The 24,032-nt window shown below is 44.7% G+C and overlaps 1 protein-coding gene across 9 annotated transcripts in view; it reads right to left on the bottom strand.

The window, feature by feature from the left end:
• The window catches only part of utrn (utrophin), a 306,152-nt gene that overhangs the window by 187,442 nt on the left and 94,678 nt on the right, over nucleotides 1–24,032 (bottom strand). For 5 of the 9 annotated variants that reach the window (XM_082976950.1, XM_082976949.1, XM_082976955.1 and 2 more), the window contains 20 exons: nucleotides 23,682–23,852; nucleotides 23,339–23,518; nucleotides 20,620–20,748; nucleotides 18,246–18,416; nucleotides 17,884–18,120; nucleotides 17,185–17,301; nucleotides 16,436–16,540; nucleotides 14,706–14,870; nucleotides 14,391–14,563; nucleotides 11,522–11,672; nucleotides 10,697–10,872; nucleotides 9,563–9,698; nucleotides 7,698–7,847; nucleotides 7,225–7,377; nucleotides 6,920–7,021; nucleotides 5,139–5,283; nucleotides 4,744–4,961; nucleotides 4,391–4,508; nucleotides 1,587–1,792; nucleotides 720–874 (listed from right to left, as the gene is read on the bottom strand). In XM_082976950.1, the coding sequence (XP_082833076.1) occupies nucleotides 720–874; nucleotides 1,587–1,792; nucleotides 4,391–4,508; nucleotides 4,744–4,961; nucleotides 5,139–5,283; nucleotides 6,920–7,021; nucleotides 7,225–7,377; nucleotides 7,698–7,847; nucleotides 9,563–9,698; nucleotides 10,697–10,872; nucleotides 11,522–11,672; nucleotides 14,391–14,563; nucleotides 14,706–14,870; nucleotides 16,436–16,540; nucleotides 17,185–17,301; nucleotides 17,884–18,120; nucleotides 18,246–18,416; nucleotides 20,620–20,748; nucleotides 23,339–23,518; nucleotides 23,682–23,852 (3,158 nt within the window). The other 4 variants (XM_082976951.1, XM_082976952.1, XM_082976956.1 and 1 more) reach the window with 4 other exon arrangements.

Genomic DNA, 24,032 nt, shown 5'->3' with positions numbered 1-24,032 from the left:
TGTGTGTGTGGGGAGGGGGGATTCTTATAACCTTGTGGGGACCTAAAATCTCCAAAAGTCCCCACAAGGGTAGTAAAACAAGGAAAATTCTCCCTCGTGGGGACATTTCCCACAGCCCCATGAGGACAAATGCTATTTTAAGCTTAGTGGTTAGGTTTAGGGTTACAATTAGGGTTAGAATTAGGGTTGGGTTAGGTTTAGGGGTTAGGGAAAATAGGATTTTGAATGGACATTTATTTTAGGTCCCCACAAGGATAGAAGAACATAACATGTGTGTGTCTGTGTGTGTGGTCTAACTTTGCCATCCTTTTGGGTTTCTAAAGTCCTCACAAGGATAGTAAAACAAGTGGGGACATTTTGCCGGTCCCCAAAAGGAAAACTGCTATTTTGGGTTTAGGGGTTAGGTTTCAGGTTAGTATTAGGAGTTAGGTTTCGGGTTAGGTTTAGGGGTTAGGTTTCGGGTTAGGAGTTAGGTTTAGGGGTTAGGTTTCGGGTTAGGTTTAGGGTTAGGTTTAGGGTTAGGTTTAGGTTTCGGGTTAGGAGTTAGGTTTCAGGTTAGGTTTAGGGGTTAGGTTTCGGGTTAGGATTAGGAGTTAGGTTTTTTGGGTTAGGGGTTTGGGAAAAAAGGATTTTGAATGGAAATAAATGTTTTGGTCCCCCCTTGGATAGTAAAACCAACATGTATGTGTCTGTGTGTGTGTGTGTGTATGTGTGTCCACCTGTTGTTGACGCTGTTCCAGGCTCTGTTGTGTTTGTCCGTGACCTCTTTGATCCTCCTTGTGTCATCTGCAGAATACTCTCGCAGGAGCTGATTGGACAGCTCGTTAAAGGTTACCACGGAACCCTGACCTCTCCCCAGGTCTTGCAAGAACACCTGGAGAAGAAAACAGAAACAAGCAACAAATAACGACATACTCCTCACAGACTAAACAGTAGCAGCAAATGACTTTCTAAATCTTTATTTCACTTCTTTCATCCACGTCTAATGCCTTTTAATCTCACTGCAATTATCACAGTTCCCTCAGGATCTCACTTTGTTTACTAAAGGTATGCTAACCCATTTAATTAAATGAGAAATAATTATTACCTTGTAGTCAGAGGTATCCTATCAGGACCTGTTCTAGGGCATTGGAACTACAGTAAAGTACCACAGTGAGTTAGACACAGATGCCCTCTAGTGTTTGATATTGGCATTGCATCGGCCACACGAAAAGAAAGTCTACACCTGACAATCCCCACATAAATCAGCTCCTATACATACCATTATCTGCCTGCAAGGCATGTTTGAACAGCTCTCATTAACACTATCAATAACAGTCGTGACATACCAACAGTAAGCCCTGTCATTTGCATATACTCATCATAATTAGCATGTCACACCCGGCTAAGATGCAAACACACATAAACATACTTTCCAAAAACAGTTTTGAGTCAGATTTAGAATCAGATAACTACCCAATCCTAACCTTCACGATTAACATAATGAAAAATATCGGACATTTTATCAGTGGTTAGGGGCTACTCCCATCTGGCTAATGGGGCAGGGGGTCAGTAGTTCAAAGGTGAAGGGTCAGTGTATCTCTCACCTTGTTGTCACTGAGCTGTTTGGTCAGGGGTTCCCTGGAGAGCTGCAGCAGGTTGTGCAGGCGCCCCTCGTTCTGACCAATCAGAGCCTTCACCTCCTGCCTCTGCTCCTCCCACTGGTCGCTGTGGCCAATCATACTGTCCAGCTGCTGGAGACGCGCCTCTACGCCGTGCTGCGTGTTGTCCCATTGGCTATGCACCTTCTCTACTGCAGTGAGAGAGACGGAGGGAGAAAGATAAATAGTGGTAGCAATATTACCAGATCGAAAGTAATGGTTGTGGGTAGGGCTGTGGCGGTCATGACAGTTTGTCAGCCAGTGATTGTCAAGCAAATAACTGCCGGTCTCACGGTAATTGACCGTTAATTAACATAAACACATTTAGCATCTCCTGTCTTCCACGCATAGCCTGCAAGCCACTGATGCAGATCTTTGGAACATCTACATTTTAAAAAGTCTTATAAATCCATGTAATGTAGCCTCCACCATCACAATAAATCCATTATTTATTTTAGACAGATCTAAAGAAGCATGATATGAAGAAAATGTAGTCTATTTCAGAAGAACAGAATAGCATACTCAGTTGTCCTGATGTTAGGTCCTGATCTGGCTATGCCATATGGCTGTGGGCTACACTAGTTCATTTAGCAGACACGATTTTCTTAGAATTCCATGGCATTATTTTATAGCATGAAGAATACAATTGAACACAGCTGAATAAAATAGAAAGGATATTTTCTCCAAACGATTTGAGGGAGTGCGCACATGCATCTATTCTGTGTTGAGCGGTTAACAAAGAAACAGGTCCTCCTAAATGGTTAATTTAGAGTTATTTATATAACTTTAGTTGTGATACAAATGTTGGGCAATTTATTTAGATGTTTTATACATTCTAAGGCTGCATGATGTGACTAATGATGATTTGAAAAAAGTTACATGAAAGGCATGAGCTATGCGCAGGCTGTACACACTTCATCAGTCTCTCATTCACAATTTGACAAGCACGTGATAATGCCTCAAATTTCCCAGCTGCACCCCCTTTGTGTGGCCGTAATGCTCCCTAAATCCATGCCTTTGCGGCCAGTGGTCGTTGTGTCCTTGGCTGTGTGCCGAAGCACCTCTCACTCACATGGCTCTCCGTCACGTGAACCGGGTCTTTCACACAGGCTACAAGTGAAGACAGACACATTGGGGATGCAACTGCGCGCGTCCTTATCGAATTCCAAGGCACATATTGGAAGAATTGTCAACATTTACTTTTCGTCAGCCAACAAGATGAGTAGGCCTAACCAACAGAAAAATCACTAGCCTATGTCAATCTGCTATCCCCCATAGTACAAAAGTTTACCTATTCTATTCTGTGTGAGAAATAAATATTCCAAACAGTCTGGGACAGTTGTGGGAAGCGATAGAGCCCAAATTAATACAACCACTAGCATAAAAAAAACCTGTTTTAAGCAATGAGCCTGACACGACAGATGAGAACGTTTAGCTTAAAATGTTGATAAACTATTAGGCTATTTCTTCACCTTATAAGCGCAGCAATGCGCACACTGCAGTAGGCTATAAGCATGAATATTCCATTAGCAGGAAAACACCATTATCAAAAGTGACCTCAAATGTGATTATGCATGTAATGCTTTTATTATAAAGGTGCATTTTTTACGTTGAAAATGTACTTCCCCAAACTTGAAACTCACGTGCTGCTTATTTTACATTTTAGTCATTTAGCAGACGCTCTTATCCAGAGCGACTTACAGTAGTGAATGCATACATTTCATACAATTTCATACATTTTTTTTTGCTGCCCCCCCGTGGGAATCGAACCCACAACCCTGGCGTTGCAAACACCATGCTCTACCAACTGAGCTACAGGGAAGGCAATGTATGCCAGGTAGGCTCTACACCCGTTGTAAAGCAGATTAATGTGCTTAATTTTAAGACATTATTTGGCCAGCCACTTTAGTTGTGATACAAACCTTATCAAAACATATAGGCCTATGGGCTAGGCTACATGAGGTATGTGACAATGATTTGAAAAAGTTGCAAAAAAAGCATGCGCTGGGCATCATTCACAAGTGATCATATATCATTCACAAGTGATAGGCTACTATTGTCACCAATGACACTTCTTGATTTAGTCTTGGCTTTACATAAGCTTAATAATATGTGTGTGAAATTTCTTTTGATTTAGAATGGACCATTATCATGCACTTGTCTCGAAACAGGGGTAGGGGGAAAAAAGACATGTCATTTATGCACTTAAATAGCGAATGGACACTTTTACTGTGGTTAATTTTTATGCCAGCCAGGTAGGCTATGCTCCTGTTGTAAAGAGAAGCAATGTGCTTAATATTAGGAAGTTGAGAAATGAAATAAATACAATAGGCCTAGCCTATAGAAAGCTGATGGGATCCTCCTCTTTTTAATAGAGGCCATCACTTTGTTTTCTCATGGAATTGCATAGTCTATAGAAATGTTGCGCAACATTAGCTCATGGGCTCTCGTGAAGTGATTTTTGATGACATTTGCATTGATGTGAGAGTAATTAGAGGGACAATAGAGTGCTGAGTACCAGGCAGTTAGCAAGTTTGGTAGGCTACTAATGACCATCAGCAGCATCAGAGCTTGGAGAAACCTAATTACCGTTACTAAATGGTCACGTGGAATTTGACTGCCTTCATGACTGCCGGTGTGGCAGTAATATGGTCACCGCAACAGCCCTAGTTGTGGGTTGTTAGTTTGAATTCAAGGTTGGTAGGTGTGGTGTACCTTCCTGCTTTCTCCTATGAGCATACGGTACATACGTTTCTCAGTGATGGAGGTGCGTACGTCCAGGTTGGAGGTCTTGTTCTTGATGTTCTGGGCCAGAGTGAAGATGTCCTCCAGCTGGGGGTGACGCTGCTCCAGGTCACTTTTAGTCACCTGGACAGAATATATATAATAAAGTATTTTTTACATGAACATATTACAGTAACCACAACCACAGGTGCAAATACTATTACAAACACGACTCCCAGGTATATGCTACAGAGGTTTACCTACATACACAGACTCACTCAATGTTCATGGCAAGTTACAGTATATGCCACACACTCTGTGACTAAAGTCATTACCCAGTACACTCCACCAGTCCCCATTAATTCCCACACACACATACCTGTAGGCGTCCCATGGTGGTGCGTATCTCGTCTGTGTCCCCTACAGTAACGATGTTGGACTTGAGCATCTGTGTGATGAGCAGCAGCCAGTCAGCCAGCTCTGTGGCCGTCTCGTTCAGATCTGTGGGGGCCACCAGCTCTGGGCTGCGGGGGGTCTGGTGGTGCCGGTCCTCACTCATCAGACTGGTCATCTGTACTGCCGATGGGACCACTGACACTGGGGATGGACACGGGGGGGGGGGGGGGGGGGGGGGGTGGAGAGAGGCCAATTTGATTCAATCCAATGTTTATTTGTATTCAGTTTTGCCATTGCCAGATTACAAATGATGTTGTTAAAAACAGATAGGAATGTTATAAAGTAGTAACTAGTATTTAATCATTTTGGTTAAGGTACCTGAGAGTTGTTGTTGTTGGGCGACATGTTGGGTCCACGGAGAAGAAACAGGATGTTGCAATGGAGACAACATAGGTGGGTGTTGAGATTCCTTCAACCTTCCGTCCAGAGCCTTCCAGTCTGCCGCCAGCTGCTCTACCTTACTCTACACACAGGGGGCACAGGAGAGCACACACACACATCTGTTTTCACTTGGAGTTACAGTCGATTGTGACTACAGTTTAACCTGTTGGGGATAGGGGGCAGTATTTGCACGGCCGGATAAAAAACGTACCCGATTTAATCTGGTTACTACTCCTGCCCAGTAACTAGAATATGCATATCATTATTTGCTTTGGATAGAAAACACCCTAAAGTTTCTAAAACTGTTTGAATGGTGTCTGTCAGTATAACAGAACTCATATGGCAGGCAAAAACCTGAGAAGATTCCTTACAGGAAGTGGCCTGTCTGACAAGTTCTTGTTCTTCTTGGCTCTGTTTATTGAAAACGGAGGATCTTTGCTGTAACGTGACACTTCCTACGCCTCCCATAGGCTCTCAGAACCCGGGAAAAAGCTGAATGATGTAATTCCAGCCCCAGGCTGAAACACATTAGCGCCTTTGGTAAGTGCTCTATCAGAGGACCATCAGACTGAGGCTCGTGCACGAGGGGATCCCATGTTTTTATTTTCTCTCTCTTTGAACATAAACACGCTTTCCCGGTCGGAATATTATCGCTTTTTTACGAGAAAAATTGCATAAAAATTGATTTTAAACAGCGGTTGACATGCTTCGAAGTACGGTAATGGAATATTTAGAATTTTTTTGTCACGAAACGCGTCGGGCGCGTGACCCTTATTTACCCTTCAGATAGTGTCTTGAACGCACAAACAAAACGCCGCTATTTGGATATAACTATGGATTATTTGGGACCAAACCAACATTTGTTATTGAAGTAGAAGTCCTGGGAGTGCATTCTGACGAAGAACACCAAAGGTAATCAAACTTTTCTAATAGTAAATCGGAGTTTGGTGAGTACCACACTTGGTTGGTGTCAAAATAGCTAGCCTGTGATGGCTGGGCTATCTACTTAGAATATTGCAAAATGTGCTTTCACCGAAAAGCTATTTTAAAATCGGACATAGCGAGTACATAGAGGAGTTCTGTATCTATAATTCTTAAAATAATTGTTATGTTTTTTGTGAACGTTTATCGTGAGTAATTTAGTAAATTCACCGGAAGTGTTCGGTGGGAATGGTAGTCACATGCTAGTCACATGCTAATGTAAAAAGCTGGTTTTTGATATAAATATGAACTTGATTGAACAAAACATGCATGTATTGTATAACAATGTCCTAGGGGTGTCATCTGATGAAGATCATCAAAGGTTAGTGCTGCATTTAGCTGTGGTTTGGGTTTATGTGACATTATATGCTAGCTTGAAAAATGGGTGTCTGATTATTTCTGGCTGGGTACTCTGCTGACATAATCTAATGTTTTGCTTTCGTTGTAAAGCCTTTTTGAAATTGGACAGTGTGGTTAGATTAACGAGAGTCTTGTCTTTAAAATGGTGTAAAATAGTCATGTGTTTGAGAAATTGAAGTAATAGCATTTCTAAGGTATTTGAATATCGCGCCACGGGATTACACTGGCTGTTGAGTAGGTGGGACGCAAGCGTCCTACCTAGCCCATAGAGGTTAACAAACGTGTAGTTGTTGTAGTGTTGTTTCATGGGGTAATTTTTGTTCATTGTGTGTTGATGCAACTGTGTTATTCTTGTTGTTGGCCAAAGCAAAGCAGACCTTCTCCAGGGGAAGCAGCTGTTGTCGTCTTTGTAGTTCTATGGAGCGGGCCAACAGTTCCTCTAGCTCTCTCTTACGCTCCCTCATAGCTGCTGCCAGAACCTACAACACAGAGAGAGACAGACGGACATAAAGACAGACAGACAGAAATGAGTGCCTGAATGTTTCCATCTAAAGGAGACAGTTATGGTCTAATCAAATAAAGAGACATTGTTAACAAAGTACAATAAAACACTGGATTTAAGGTTCTGCCCAAGCACCTTCAATTTAGCGTGGTTAGCCAACGTGCTGTGTGTGCGTATTACCTGGCTCTCTGCAGGGCTTACACCTCTCCCACTGAGGCTCTGGTGTGTGACCTGGACCCAGTCGGTCATTCTGTTCATCTTGTCCTGGAACTGACCATGACTCTGTAGGTTCCCCTCCACCTCTCCTACTTTATCTAACAACTCTTGAGTCACCTAGAGGAGAATCAGAGAGGAAGGAAAACACAGACAGACAGACAGACAGACAGACAGACAGACAGACAGACAGACAGACAGACAGACAGACAGACAGACAGACAGACAGACAGACAGACAGACAGACAGACAGACAGACAGACAGACAGACAGACAGACAGACAGACAGACAGACAGACAGACAGAGAATGGAGAGAAGGTAAAAGAGAGAGATTGTCAATTTCCATTGTCACTTTTTTATTGTCAGTTTAAGTTGACATTAAGGCTACTTAGTTGCATTAGGTTCATTAGGAAATGTAGGTTGAATAGGTCCTTCTCACCTTGCTCCAGTTGAGGTTGATGGTCCTGAGTTTGCTCATGTGCTGATCTCTCTCCTGAGGACTCACACTCTGATTGGCCAGAATCTGGGGGCCGTTCTTGTTCAGCCAACCAAGACGCTCGTTCTGGGCGTCCATCTCCTCAGCCAGGGCCTAGAGTGAGATAGATGAAAGAGAGGTGGAGGAGGGTTAGGGAGAGATGAAAGAGAGGTGAAGGAGGGTTAGGGAGAGAATGAAAGAGGTGAAGGAGGGTTAGAGAGAGAATGAAAGAGGTGAAGGAGGGTTAGGGAGAGAATGAAAGAGGTGAAGGAGGGTTAGGGAGAGATGAAAGAGGTGAAGGAGAGTTAGGGAGAGATGAAAGAGAGGTGAAGGAGAGTTAGGGAGAGAATGAAAGAGGTGAAGGAGGGTTAGGGAGAGAATGAAAGAGGTGAAGGAGGGTTAGGGAGAGAATGAAAGAGAGATAAAGGAGAGTTAGGGAGATATGAAAGAGGTGAAGGAGAGTTAGGGAGAGATGAAAGAGGTGAAGGAGAGTTAGGGAGAGATGAAAGAGAGGTGAAGGAGGGTTAGGGAGAGAATGAAAGAGAGATAAAGGAGAGTTAGGGAGAGATGAAAGAGGTGAAGGAGAGTTAGGGAGAGAATTAAAGAGAGATAAAGGAGAGTTAGGGAGAGATGAAAGAGGTGAAGGAGAGTTAAAAGAGAGATAAAGGAGAGTTAGGGAGAGATGAAAGAGGTGAAGGAGAGTTAGGGAGAGAATTAAAGAGAGATAAAGGAGAGTTAGGGAGAGATGAAAGAGGTGAAGGAGAGTTAAAAGAGAGATAAAGGAGAGTTAGGGAGAGATGAAAGAGGTGAAGGAGAGTTAGGGAGAGATGAAAGAGAGGTGAAGGAGGGTTAGGGAGAGAATGAAAGAGAGATAAAGGAGAGTTAGGGAGAGATGAAAGAGGTGAAGGAGGGTTAGGGAGAGATGAAAGAGGTGAAGGAGGGTTAGGGAGAGATGAAAGAGGTGAAGGAGAGTTAGGGAGAGATGAAAGAGGTGAAGGAGAGTTAGGGAGAGATGAAAGAGGTGAAGGAGGGTTAGGGAGAGAATGAAAGAGAGATAAAGGAGAGTTAGGGAGAGATGAAAGAGGTGAAGGAGAGTTAGGGAGAGATGAAAGAGGTGAAGGAGAGTTAGGGAGAGAATGAAAGAGAGATAAAGGAGAGTTAGGGAGAGATGAAAGAGGTGAAGGAGAGTTAAAAGAGAGATAAAGGAGAGTTAGGGAGAGATGAAAGAGGTGAAGGAGAGTTAGGGAGAGAATTAAAGAGAGATAAAGGAGAGTTAGGGAGAGATGAAAGAGGTGAAGGAGAGTTAAAAGAGAGATAAAGGAGAGTTAGGGAGAGATGAAAGAGGTGAAGGAGAGTTAGGGAGAGATGAAAGAGAGGTGAAGGAGAGTTATAGGGTCAGAATGAAAGAGAGATAAAGGAGAGTTAGGGAGAGATGAAAGAGAGGTGAAGGAGAGTTAGGGAGAGAATGAAAGAGAGGTGAAGGAGGGTTAGGGAGAGAATGAAAGAGGTGAAGGAGGGTTAGGGAGAGAATGAAAGAGGTGAAGGAGAGTTAGGGAGAGATGAAAGAGGTGAAGGAGAGTTAGGGAGAGATGAAAGAGAGGTGAAGGAGAGTTAGGGAGAGATGAAAGAGGTGAAGGAGGGTTAGGGAGAGATGAAAGAGGTGAAGGAGAGTTAGGGAGAGATGAAAGAGAGGTGAAGGAGGGTTAGGGAGAGATGAAAGGGAAGTAACAGGGAGATGAAAAGAGGGTAATGGGATTATTAAAGGGTGAATGAAGGGGTTGGAAATGATGTGGGTTAGGGGGGCAACAGGTTCTGGCCCTGAGCCTTACCTTGAGTTCTTTGAGGTTCTTGTCGGTAGCGGTGACAGGAAGAGAGCTCACAGCACACTCAGTCTCCTCCAGCCACAGAGCCAGGTCTCCACTACGCCTCACCAGCTCTGATAAGGCAGGGTCACCTCCAGCCAGCCTGCACACACATACACAGGTACAAACACACACACATTCAAACGCACATTCAAACACACACACACACACACACACAGGTACAAACACACATTCAAACACACACACACACATGTACAAACGCACATTCAAACACACACACAAACACAGGCACAAACACACATTCAAACACACACACATACAAACGCACATTCAAACACACACACACACACACACACAGGTACAAACACACATTCAAACACAGGTACAAACACACATTCAAACACACAGGTACAAACACACATTCAAACACAAACACAGGTACAAACACACATTCAAACACACACACACACACACACACACACACACACACATGTACAAACGCACATTCAAACACACACACAAACACAGGCACAAACACACATTCAAACACACACACATACAAACGCACATTCAAACACACACACACACACACAGGTACAAACACACATTCAAACACAGGTACAAACACACATTCAAACACACAGGTACAAACACACATTCAAACACAAACACAGGTACAAACACACATTCAAACACACACACACACACACACACACACACACACACACACACACACACACACACACACACACACACACACACACACACACACACACACACACACACAGATTGAGATCTATTTCCCTACGGCTGCCGTGTGTAGGCCTAATCCTAACGTTTCGGATATATTTGCATGCTGATCCATCATGCTGATATCAAACATTACCTAGGACATTGATGCAGAAAATATAAATATCCATATAAATGGATAAACTATTTTATTGGAGCATATCTGCACCATAGTAATGTAACAGTCTAGGTAATCCTCCTCATATAAACACACAGAAATATTTAAACATGCTTTTTCCATTGGACACAATTTTTGAGGCCCGAAATGCCCTTCATAATCATCCTTAAAAAACCGGTACTATTTTTAGGGAGACTGTGCTTTGTTTCCATGGTGTTCATCTCCGTGGTTACCTGCGCTGTCTGTCCAGCACCTGTCTTTGCACGGCCCTGCAGCGCTGTCCCAGGGCCTCCAGCTTGTTCTCCATCAGGGGCCCGTCAGGGGCCGACAGCTGCCCAATGATCCTCTCCCCTGTCTGGCTCAACCCGACCAGGACAGGCAGGTGACTGGCTAGACCCTCCTCCAGCTCCTACAGGGAAGAGAGAGGGGCTTACTGATCAACATAAAACTAGGAAACAAAGTTGTATTAATCAACAGAATGACTCAATTGGAAATTAGCTGGTATGAATAATGGATTGCAACTATAGGTATTGGATAGATTGGACTAACGGTAACAAGCAGCTAGTGCTAGCTGTTTCACACATCCTACAGATAATTATGATGATGTTTGTTGTAGAGATACTATATAATATTAGCAATACAAATGTTGATCTCCTTGTTTTTCATTCTCTCCCTCCCTCTCTCGTTCCCTCTCCCTCTACTGTAATGAACGACAGAGTGTGAAAAGTGCTGGATAATTAAGAAGAGAAGCCGTATTGTTCACGTTCAAAGACATACATTTTCTCTCACCAAAACTCCCCAGCCGCATCAGTTGCTAAAGTAAACATACTGGTCTGATTTGTTTGATCGTATTCAAATTATGGAAATAATTGTGTTAATCATAAATAAAACATGTCAGAGTTCTCATTGAAGTGAGTGAGTTACTCACACACACACACACACACACACACACACACACACACACACACACACACACACACACACACACACACACACACACACACACACACACACACACACACACACACACACACACACACACACACACACACACCTACCTCCTGGTGTGTCCTGGCTGTGTCCAGGTCCAGTTGTCCATCAGGTCCTGTTCCCTCAGTGAGGACCTGTTCTATGTCGGTCAGCCACTGGCTCAGGTCGTTCAGGTCACAATGGAACTGTCTCCACTCCTCCACCGCACGGTCGAAACTCCTACAGACAGACAAGGGACAGCAGATACTGAATCAGTTGAGTTGAACTAGTCCAATCACTTACCTTAACCATTAGGGTGGAAACTAGTTTTACCTAGACCAACCCCTAACCTTAACCATTAGGGTGGAAACTAGTTTTACCTAGACCAACCCCTAACCTTAACCATTAGGGTGGAAACTAGTTTTACCTAGACCAACCCCTAACCTTAACCATTAGGGTGGAAACTAGCAGATCTGGAATCTGTTAATCTGTTAATCTGTTAAAGTCCTGATATGTCTGTAGCCTCTATTATTATGGAATCTATTGTGAGTTGTAATTCCCTCATAATGGACTGAATGAGGACCTCTCCCAAATACATTTCTGTAGTAGGGATCCTCACACCTTAGTCCCAATCCACCTGCCCACATCCTCCCTTCCCACCCAGAAACAGCACTATGCATTTGATCCCAATAGCCAGAAGGGGGAGCCATGGGAAGCTTTGAACTATAGAAATTCAACAGTTGCAATATATTCATTTTGACAGTAGATATTCTGCCGGTTAAAGCAACTTGGATATTATTCCATCTACTGAGGTCAGATTGAATTGAGTTTTCTGTTAAAGTTTCTGGCAATGGTTTTATCTAAGGAAGGAAATATATCTACTCCCTAATACTTTAAATGGGAAACAATTGGGATTCCATATGTAGAGATGGAGTCCTCCATCGGGGTCTTGAGAGGCAGTAGGGCTGATTTGGTTAGATACATTTTATAACTTAAGATGAAGTTGAATTTATCTATGAACTTTAATGCATTTGGGAGTGATTGAAATACATTGTCTAGATATAGTACAATATCCTCTGCATATAATGAGATGAAGTGATCAGTAGATTTGAGGGAAATAGATAGGTCTTATTTCCTTCTATTGACAAACTGCCTGGGGCAGGAGTTCCATGGATAATAAGAATAGCAAAGGCGAAATTGGATCGCCTTGTCTGCGGCTTCTAGTGATTCTGAACGGACGGAGCAGAGCAGGTATTGCCTGTTGTTACTATGGCTGAGGGATTGGCAAATAGTATTTTAATCCATTTTAATGAGCCAATTCCCATATGTTCCAAGACAGACTAGAATGGTCATATCTCTGGTCTATCAAAAGCTTTTTCTGCATGGAGAGACAACACAGCCCAAGGAGCTGTTGTTTCTGATGAAGCATGTAAGATACTGTACGTAATAGTTGGTTATCTGAGGATAAATGCTTTTTAAACCCGCTTTGTTCCGTGTGGACCAATTTGGGTAAGTAAGTCTCGAGACGGGACGAAAACATTTGGAAGAACAGTTTAATATCTGTGTTTATCAAAGATAGGGGACGATAGTGAGAACACTGGGTGGCATTTTATTTTAATAAAAGCTAAATTAGTGCTGTATTCACATTTCTCCCAAATGAACCTTTGTGAACAGCTGTATTAACCATTGAGCAATAGTGGAACTAATTGATTCCCACATTTGAAATAGACCTGAGAACAAATACCATCCCTCCAGGTGATTAGCCTTTATTCAGATTCTGATTCAGAGTGTTTAATAGTCACATGTAAAAGGTTTCAGGTGTGATTACAGGGTACAATGAAAACCTTAGGCTCTGAGATCCAACATGCAGGACTAAGTGAAATAAAATAATGAAAATGGTCATTAAAAAAACAATAGAAATAACATTATATCATAACTGTAACAATAATTAATAAATAAAGTCATTAATAAATCAAGTCATGCTATCCAATGCCCGTGAATAATTAATTATTCCTTCTGTGGGTGTTGGTGGGTGGATTGTGGAATCAGCCCGGAATCAGAATTATGTTGTTTCCACTGGGAAATTCCTTATTTTTCCAATAAAGAGAAAGGAAAAACGTCGCCCCATTCCTGACTTCCATTAAACAGTAGCAAATGTGTGGGACGCCAGGGAATGACTGGAGAAAATACCAATGAACCTCACAATGAACTACCACCATCTCTCTATAAAGATAGAAAAGGTCAGTATCAATAAAATGTCACAATACACTGTAGAGCGTTCCATTTGGCTGCTGTGGGGCAGAGACCCATTTTCAAGGGATTGTTAAATAAATATTATAACCATTTGGTTTTAATATCGTCACGTCTTGAAGAGGATAGTCAGAACGACGCATTTCCGATTATTCCACACTTAGCTCTATCATCAGAGTTATACAGCAAGTAACGGAAGGCTTTTCATGACCAGTAAACATCAATTGATCATGTAATTTCAGATACATCCGGCATGTAGCTAGCTAGCTAAGGAAACAACGCGTCGTGCCCTGGCATATCTCTCCGTCCTCTCTTGTCTGTGGTCAATATCTGATAACTGACATTTACACTGTACACAGGCTAGGTCAGTGGGGGATGGAACTCCCTGACAGACTAGTACAGAGACAGGATGGAGACAAGATCATGACTAAGTGACGTCATTCTCTGTGTGTTTGTGGCTGACACTGACGGATCAGTGATCAGAGTTACATCAAGCTACGTCTAAGTGCCCCTGTTAGAGGCGACAAACATATCCTCTCACATGCAATACTGGACCACCAAAGACTACGGCTGCTTTTCTTCCCTTTACTGTGTTGCTACAATTAGCATTTTTTCCCCCCATTTCTTTTTCCTTATGCTCTTTAGTGCTCATTGTGTATGAACACCTGACAGGTACTATGTAACAATGTTGACCGTGAAGTCACCCACCCTTTGCGGTGGTTGTACATGCGGTTGAGGCGGTCCCACTCTGCGTTGAGCTGGGTGAGGGCGTCTCCTATCTGTGCCACCTCTCTCTGCGACGCCTCCAGGATGGCATCAGGCTGGCGCTCATGGATCGCCGTCACCTGCTCCCCCACACACTCCAGACTCTCCTTTATACTCTGGGAGAGAGAGAAGGGGGAGAGGGGGAGGAGAGAGGAGGGGGGAGACATAAGTAAAAGAGTGAGAGGTATACATTCAGACCTACAGTACCTATCTCTCCCCTCATCCTTCCCCCTTTCCCCTCCTCCCTCCCTCTCTCACCCTCAGTGTGTCCTCCTGGCTGGAGAAGTCTTCATAGAGACCACTGCTGAGCTCGGAGGAGTTGAGCAGCAGTTCGTTGTCGGCCATGGCCAGCAGAACCTTGTTGATATTCAGCAGGTAGTCTGAGGGACTGAGAGAGGGCGCCCTGTCCTCTGGCTCCATCTGCTGGCAAGAGACGGTATTATGTTAGAAAAAGTAAATGCGTGTGTGAATCAGACATTTTGCAATTACATTTAGCAGACACTCTTAGAACGACTTACAACCAGTACAACCAACTAAGGTAGGTAACACAACAACATGAGTCTGTGGGAAGCATCAAAAGTCAACATTTTGATATCACATTTAATATGACTGTCATAAATACGTCACACAACAAAACAAGGTCATTAAAAGGACATAGTGAATAAGATAATAAGAATGTATAATACTAGTGATACCCTGAACAAAAATATAAAAACGCAACGTGCCACAATTTCAAAGATTTTGCTGAGTTACAGCTCATATAAGGAAATCAGTCAATGGAAATAAATTCATTAGGACCTAATCTATGGATTTCACGACTGGGAATACAGATATGGTCACAGATACCTTACAAAAAAGGTATCACCATTTGCCTCATGCAGTGCAACACATCTCCTTCGTATAGAGTTGATCTGTTGTATAGACTGCTGATTGAGACCTGTGGAATGTTGTCCCACTCCTCTTCAATGGCTGTGTGAAGTTGATGGATATTTGGTGGGAACTGGAACACGCTATCGTACACGTTGATCCAGAGCATCCCAAACATGCTCAAAGGGTGACATGTCTGGTGAGTATGCAGGCCATGGAAGAACTAGGACATTTTCAGCTTCCAGGAATTGTGTACAGATCCTTGCAACATGGGGCTATGCATTATCATGCTGGAACATGAGGTGATGGTGGCAGATGAATGGCACGACAATGGGCCTCAGGATCTTGTCACTGTATCACTGTGCATTCAAATTTCCATTGATAAAATGCAATTGTGTTCATTGTCTGTAGCTTATGCCTACCCATACCATAACCCCACAGCCACCATGGGGCTTTCATCCATGAAGAGCACAGTGACCATCGAAGGTGAGCATTTGCCCACTGAAGTCGGTTACGGTGTTGAACTGCAGTCAGGTCAAGACCCTGGTGAGAACGACGAGCAGGCAGATGATTTTTCCTGAGACGGTTTCTGACAGTTTGTGTAGAAATTCTTCTGTTGTGCAAACCCACAGTTTCATCAGCTGTCTGGGTGGCTGGTCTCAGGATCCGCAGGTGAAGAAGCCAGATGTGGAGGTCCTGGACTGGTGTAGTTACACATGGTCTGCGGTTGTGAAGCTGGTTCGACATACTGCCAAAAAATCTACAACAACGTTTGAGGCAGCTTATGGTAGAGAATTAACATTACATTCTCTGGCTACAGCTCTGGTGGACATTCCTGCAGTCAGCATCCCAACTGCACGCTCCCTCAAAACTCTAGAGTGGCCTTTTATTGTCCCCAGCAGAAGGTGCACCTGTGTAATGATCATGCTGTTTAATCAGCTTCTTGATATGCCACACCTGTCAGGTGGATGGATTATCTTGGCAAAAGGAGAAATGCTCACTAACGGGGATGTAAACATGTGTATGGAACATTTCTGGGATCTTTTATTTCAGCTCATAAAATGGGAGCAACACTTTACATGTTGCGTTTATATTTTTGTTCAGAATAGAATGTGACTCACCTCTCCAGTCAGGTCCTGTCTGTCTCTCTGCTCTGTGAAGCTGTTTGAAGAGTCGTCGTCGTCCATGGAGACCTCCACCTGTCTCACTCTCAGCACCCTAAACTCCTGTAGAGACAAGATAGGGATTTAGACACGCACACACAAACACACTCACACACACACACTCACACACACACACACAAAACACACAAACACACACACACACACTCACACTTACAAACACACTCACACACACACAAAACATACTCACACACACAAAACACACTCACACACACACACACACACACACACAAAACACACTCACACGCACACACAAACACACTTACGCACACACAAACACACTTACAAACACACACAAACACACACACAAACACACACACACACTCACAAACAAACACGCACACACCAGACAAGGCCATACTGTGCGTAATTAATCGCAAACAGAGAGCATGCATAACATGGCCAAGGCCAACGGTCCTCCAGATCTTAAAACAGAGCTCTACTATGCTACGACACAGGAATACATTTACATCTGAAATGCTGCAATGCACTTTATATTCATATTCAAATCTGGTTTGAGTATCTATGCTCTCTCTCACATGTAGTTGGTAGAGGTAAATTAAATATGGGTTTTTTATTCTTACTCCCTCAATCTGTGTGATGTACTGTTGTTAATGCTATTATTGTATGGTTACAGTGTTAGGATATAAATGTTACATGATTGTTGTGTTCTGAGTGGTGTACTGCACCTGCAGCCGGAGCAGCTGGAGTCTCAGCCCCTCCCTCTGGCCCTCGTCTGCAGTCTGGAGCAGCACCTCCTCTCCTCTCCTCAGCAGCTCCTCCATGCCAGCCTTCTCCTCATCCATCTGACCGGTCAACACACAGGGTCACAGTGAACGTTGTCACGGAAACAAAGACTCCCTTTCAATCAAAACCAATCAAACAACTGAACTAGGGTTTTCCAGGGTTAGAAAATGAACATTACGCCCATAATCAAAAACAAAAAATGAATTCAACTGTGAATCCGAGCCAAAAATAGCTTGAAGAATCCTAAATGAAGACCTTTTCCAGAGAGCCGAGAGTCGACAGACAGGAGTGAGAAAAACACTCTGCTTTCTGACTGACATTGACCTTGGTCTGGTCTGGGCTGGTTTGTTCAGCCACTCTACACAATAATAAGTCCCTGATAACACACTCTGAGGACAGACGGCCCAATCACACCCTTGTTTGTCTGTGACACTGTATACAGCTTATAGAACTTTGTGTTCTTTGTTTGACCAGTCATAAACTTAACCACTGTGTGTGTGTGTGTGTGTGTGTGTGTGTGTGTGTGTGTGTGTGTGTGTGTGTGTGTGTGTGTGTGTGTGTGTGTGTGTGTGTGTGTGTGTGTGTGTGTGTGTGTGTGTGTGTGATGAGTGAGTGAGTGAGAGTATCTGTACAATATATACCTTGTCATCATCCAGGGTGTGTGTGGGGTCCTGCTGGTCCTCTAGGGCCCTGAGTGTTGCCTCTAGTTCCCCCTCAAAGGTCTGCATCAGGCTGGAGCTCAGGGCCTCCTCTGACTGGCTCTGCTGGAGCTCAGCAATCTGGTCCTGTTGGAGCTGAGAGATCTGGTGAGGGATCTGAGAGATCTGTTGTATCTGCTGAATCATATCCACAGTCCCAGGCTCCAGAGTGGTGGACATCTGGGTAGCAGAAACAAAAGAGAGAGAATTACCCCACTGTACGTATCTATGTACAGTTTGAATGATAAAGCTCTAGACAGTTGTGATTGTAATACAGTGAAACAGTGTTGTGAGAGTATTTGTACCTTGGCAGCTTTGATGCATTGGGAGACCTTGTGAAAGTTGCGGTTGAGTTCAGCCAGTTTGGGTTCTACTACGTCTCTGCAGGCAGGACCTCTACTGGTCATTAGGATGATGGCCTGGTCTCTCACACTGTCCACTCTCAGAGTGATGTCATCCAGCTCCTCTAGCAGGGTCTACACACACAACACATCAATCAAACTATTTATACATTAACAGGTTCATCAATAGCTATTACTTAAATTATTATTTCCCCACACAGGCTAATTATATCCTAAACTCTGGTAATAGGCTCTAATACATTTTTTAAATAAAAATTCAATTGTAATCAACCAATATTGAATTTCCGTCCTTCAGTTCCCTCCCCATGCTTTCATCCTCTCCTCTCTCTCTCCTACCATTTCCCTTCCCCTCCGCTCCTTTCCTCTCTCTCTCTCCTACCGTCTCCCTTCCCGTCCTCTCCTCTCTCTCCACGGTGGGCCATCTCTCTGTCTCTACCACCTTAACTACTATCTCTCTCCACGGTGGGCCGTCTCTCTGTCTCTATCACCTTAACTACTATCTCTCTCCACGGTGGGCTGTCTCTCTGTCTCTACCACCTTAACTACTATCTCTCTCCACGGTGGGCCGTCTCTCTGTCTCTATCACCTTAACTACTATCTCTCTCCACGGTGGGCCGTCTCTCTGTCTCTACCACCTTAACTACTATCTCTCTCCACGGTGGGCCGTCTCTCTGTCTCTACCACCTTAACTACTATCTCTCTCCACGGTGGGCCGTCTCTCTGTCTCTACCACCTTAACTACTATCTCTCTCCACGGTGGGCCGTCTCTCTGTCTCTACCACCTTAACTACTATCTCTCTCCACGGTGGGCCGTCTCTCTGTCTCTACCACGTTAACTACTATCTCTCTCCACGGTGGGCCGTCTCTCTGTCTCTATCACCTTAACTACCATCTCTCTCCACTGTAGGCTGTCTCTCTGTCTCTACCACCTTAACTACTATCTCTCTCCACGGTGGGCTGTCTCTCTGTCTCTACCACCTTAACTACTATCTCTCTCCACTGTCGGCCGTCTCTATCACCTTAACTACCATCTCTCTCTCTCCACTGCGGGCCGTCTCTATCACCTTAACTACTATCTCTCTCCACTGCGGGCCGTCTCTATCACCTTAACTACTATCTCTCTCCACTGCGGGCCGTCTCTCTGTCTCTACCACCTTAACTACTAATCTCCCTCTCCACTGTGGGCCGTCTCTCTGTCTCTATCACCTTAACTACTATCTCCTTCTCCACTGTGGGCCGTCTCTATCACCTTAACTACTATCTCCCTCTCCACTGTGGGCCGTCTCTATCACCGTAACTACTATCTCCCTCTCCACTGTGGGCCGTCTCTATCACCGTAACTACTATCTCCCTCTCCACTGTGGGCCGCCTCTATCACCGTAACTACTATCTCCCTCTCCACTGTGGGCCGCCTATCACCGTATCTACTATCTCCCTCTCCACTGTGGGCCGTCTATCACCGTAACTACTATCTCCCTCTCCACTGTGGGCCGTCTATCACCGTAACTACTATCTCCCTCTCCACTGTGGGCCGTCTATCACCGTAACTACTATCTCCCTCTCCACTGTGGGCCGTCTATCACCGTAACTACTATCTCCCTCTCCACTGTGGGCCGTCTCTATCACCTTAACTACTATCTCCCTCTCCACTGTGGGCCGTCTCTATCACCTTAACTACTATCTCCCTCTCCACTGTGGGCCGTCTATCACCGTAACTGCTATCTCCCTCTCCACTGTGGGCCGTCTATCACCGTAACTACTATCTCCCTCTCCACTGTGGGCCGTCTATCACCGTAACTACCATCTCGCCTCTCCACTGTGGGCCGCCTCTATCACCGTAACTACTATCTCCCTCTCCACTGTGGGCCGTCTCTATCACCTTAACTACTATCTCCTTCTCCACTGTGGGCCGTCTCTATCACCGTAACTACTATCTCCCTCTCCACTGTGGGCCGTCTCTATCACCTTAACTACTATCTCCTTCTCCACTGTGGGCCGTCTCTCTGTCTCTATCACCGTAACTACTATCTCCCTCTCCACTGTGGGCCGTCTCTATCACCGTAACTACTATCTCCCTCTCCACTGTGGGCCTTCTCTATCACCGTAACTACTATCTCCCTCTCCACTGTGGGCCGTCTCTATCACCGTAACTACTATCTCCCTCTCCACTGTGGGCCATCTCTATCACCGTAACTACTATCACCCTCTCCACTGTGGGCCGCCTCTATCACCGTAACTACTATCTGCCTCTCCACTGTGGGCCGTCTCTATCACCGTAACTACTATCTCCCTCTCCACTGTGGGCCGCCTCTATCACCGTAACTACTATCTCCCTCTCCACTGTGGGCAGTCTCTCTGTCTCATCCAGGTGGATCTGGGTCTGGTACAGCCAGGTGCTGATGTGGGCCAGGTTCTCATCAAAGATCTCCACCTCGTTCTGGTGGCTCTGTAGGGGACAAAGGTAGAAAGATGGTAGTGCTGAGCGATTCGAGATTGAGGTCGGTTCCGTTTTTGGTGCGATTATTAAAAATCAATTTCAGTTTTGATCATTTAAAACATGAAATGTATTATGAAATAATGACGACATAATACTTTTTGAGCTTTTTAATGGAAATTCCTAAGCTAAAAATGTGAACATTCAATTGCCAAAACATGAAAAAATATTCCATTGTCTCGGTCAGGTCCACATTGGATAAACATCAATAGATAAATGGGAAATTACTAATAAATAACCAAATATTTCAGTTGTGTATATTATTTTATTTTTATTTGATGACCTTATTATTTTTTTAATCCTTAAAATCATCTCATCTCTGTTCAGGCAGTAGCAGTCAGCCAGCCAGACCATGTAACGTTATCTCTGTTCAGGCAGTAGCAGTCAGCCAGCCAGACCATGTAACGTTATCTCTGTTCAGGCAGTAGCAGTCAGCCAGCCAGGCCATGTAACGTTATCTCTGTTCAGGCAGTAGCAGTCAGCCAGCCAGGCCATGTAACGTTATCTCTGTTCAGGCAGTAGCAGTCAGCCAGCCAGACCATGTAACGTTATCTCTGTTCAGGCAGTAGCAGTCAGCCAGCCAGGCCATGTAACGTTATCTCTGTTCAGGCAGTAGCAGTCAGCCAGCCAGGCCATGTAACGTTATCTCTGTTCAGGCAGTAGCAGTCAGCCAGCCAGGTCATGTAACGTTATCTCTGTTCAGGCAGTAGCAGTCAGCCAGCCAGGCCATGTAACGTTATCTCTGTTCAGGCAGTAGCAGTCAGCCAGCCAGGCCATGTAACGTTATCTCTGTTCAGGCAGTAGCAGTCAGCCAGCCAGGCCATGTAACGTTATCTCTGTTCAGGCAGTAGCAGTCAGCCAGCCAGGCCATGTAACGTTATCTCTGTTCAGGCAGTAGCAGTCAGCCAGCCAGGCCATGTAACGTTATCTCTGTTCAGGCAGTAGCAGTCAGCCAGCCAGGCCATGTAACGTTATCTCTGTTCAGGCAGTAGCAGTCAGCCAGCCAGGCCATGTAACGTTATCTCTGTTCAGGCAGTAGCAGTCAGCCAGCCAGGCCATGTAACGTTATCTCTGTTCAGGCAGTAGCAGTCAGCCAGCCAGGCCATGTAACGTTATCTCTGTTCAGGCAGTAGCAGTCAGCCAGCCAGACCATGTAACGTTATCTCTGTTCAGGCAGTAGCAGTCAGCCAGCCAGGCCATGTAACGTTATCTCTGTTCAGGCAGTAGCAGTCAGCCAGCCAGGACCATGTAACGTCATCTCTGTTCAGGCAGTAGCAGTCAGCCAGCCAGGCCATGTAACGTTATCTCTGTTCAGGCAGTAGCAGTCAGCCAGCCAGACCATGTAACGTTATCTCTGTTCAGGCAGTAGCAGTCAGCCAGCCAGGCCATGTAACGTTATCTCTGTTCAGGCAGTAGCAGTCAGCCAGCCAGGCCATGTAACGTTATCTCTGTTCAGGCAGTAGCAGTCAGCCAGCCAGGCCATGTAACGTTATCTCTGTTCAGGCAGTAGCAGTCAGCCAGCCAGGCCATGTAACGTTATCTCTGTTCAGGCAGTAGCAGTCAGCCAGCCAGGCCATGTAACGTTATCTCTGTTCAGGCAGTAGCAGTCAGCCAGCCAGGCCATGTAACGTTATCTCTGTTCAGGCAGTAGCAGTCAGCCAGCCAGGCCATGTAACGTTATCTCTGTTCAGGCAGTAGCAGTCAGCCAGCCAGGCCATGTAACGTTATCTCTGTTCAGGCAGTAGCAGTCAGCCAGCCAGACCATGTAACGTTATCTCTGTTCAGGCAGTAGCAGTCAGCCAGCCAGACCATGTAACGTTATCTCTGTTCTCACCATAAACTACTGTCTTTAGTCATCCTATTTAGCTGTATGCTGCAGAGCTGTCTGACAAAATTATTTTACTAGTTCTTCAAAGTAGATATGGTATACTTTCACAAACTGTACCTCTCGTTGTTGTGTTGTGTACATTCCTCACTCATGCGGTCTATGCGGTCTGTGTGTATCTAACCTAACGCAGCAGACATAAAAGTGTATCCGTCCAGAGATCTGTATATAATGACGAGATGCTCATGTCTATGCTCTAACAATGGAAGTCGTTGTCCCAAAGGCGGGAAGGCAGGTGATAAGCTTAAGTCCAAAATAAACCCATAGAAACGCATTGGGCTTATTTTGGACAGATTATAGTGAGAGTGAAACCTCTCGCTTCGCCTCTTCCTCTCTGATCCATCTCTGAGCCGGAACAAAATGCCACAATGGATTAGGATCATTGTAGTTAATTACCATGTGTCTGCATTGAACTAGGTTGAATATTTGCTTAATGAAAACTCCAACTCCCTTCAGCCCAGCGTCCCATATAGTTCTTGACTTGATTTCTCTGATTTCTCTTGTGAATGATTTGATTTCTCTCTAGAGAAACGGAGTGTTGAGGCAAGATGCAGGATGTTTTTGCTGTCATGTACACATTACGTTACTCAACCATTACTTTAGATAGGATAACCTCTCTATTCATTTTGTCTCTATGATAGTGAAGTGTGAACCCACCAGAACGGTGCTCAGCCAGTCCTCGGTCCAGGTGCGGACCTGTCCCCAGCCTTCGTTGAGGCCACACAGCTTGTCTTCCAGAGGGCCCTCGCTCCCCTCCACCAGCCCCTGCAGCCCAGCGCTGGTCTCCATGAGCACAGCCAGGTCTGCCTTATGAAGCTCCGACTCCTTCAGCATGCCCTGGGGGAGTGCACACACACACACGTTATACGAATGTTACACAAATCCTCTGCACACCCACACTCTACACAGACACAAAAGCCAAATAAACATTTCAACAAACTAACTGTTCTAGCAAGCCCAGTGAACACAATAACACACATCTCACACACACGTGACTCACATTGGCCCAGGCAATCTCAGCGTCGATATCAGCAGGCATATCTCCAGAGGAGTTTTTCTGCTGCAGCAGGGTCTGGTTGGTGGTCAGCCAGTCCTGTAGGGCGGCGCTGTCCTTATGTAGTCTCAGAGACAGAGACAGAGCCTTCTCCAGGTCCTGCTTCCCCTCTGTCACCTGGAGAGAGAAGAAGAGACGATGAGCTCGCTGTTTGGTTGGTCAAAATGACGATATCCTCATCCTTTTGAAATTAGGTAGAAGTATCTTGTTTATTTTAAGAATGCAACTATTCATGATGGCACAGCTGACCAAGTGAGAAGCCCAGACTGTTATGTCCTAAGGTTAAACTACTATAGT

This window comes from Salmo salar, chromosome 06, assembly GCF_965601325.2.
Source record: "Salmo salar chromosome 06, fSalSal1, whole genome shotgun sequence".
In the NCBI taxonomy this organism is placed as follows: domain Eukaryota; kingdom Metazoa; phylum Chordata; class Actinopteri; order Salmoniformes; family Salmonidae; genus Salmo; species Salmo salar.
Note: the sequence above shows the minus strand (reverse complement) of the source record. Positions and strands in the feature narration are given on the sequence as shown.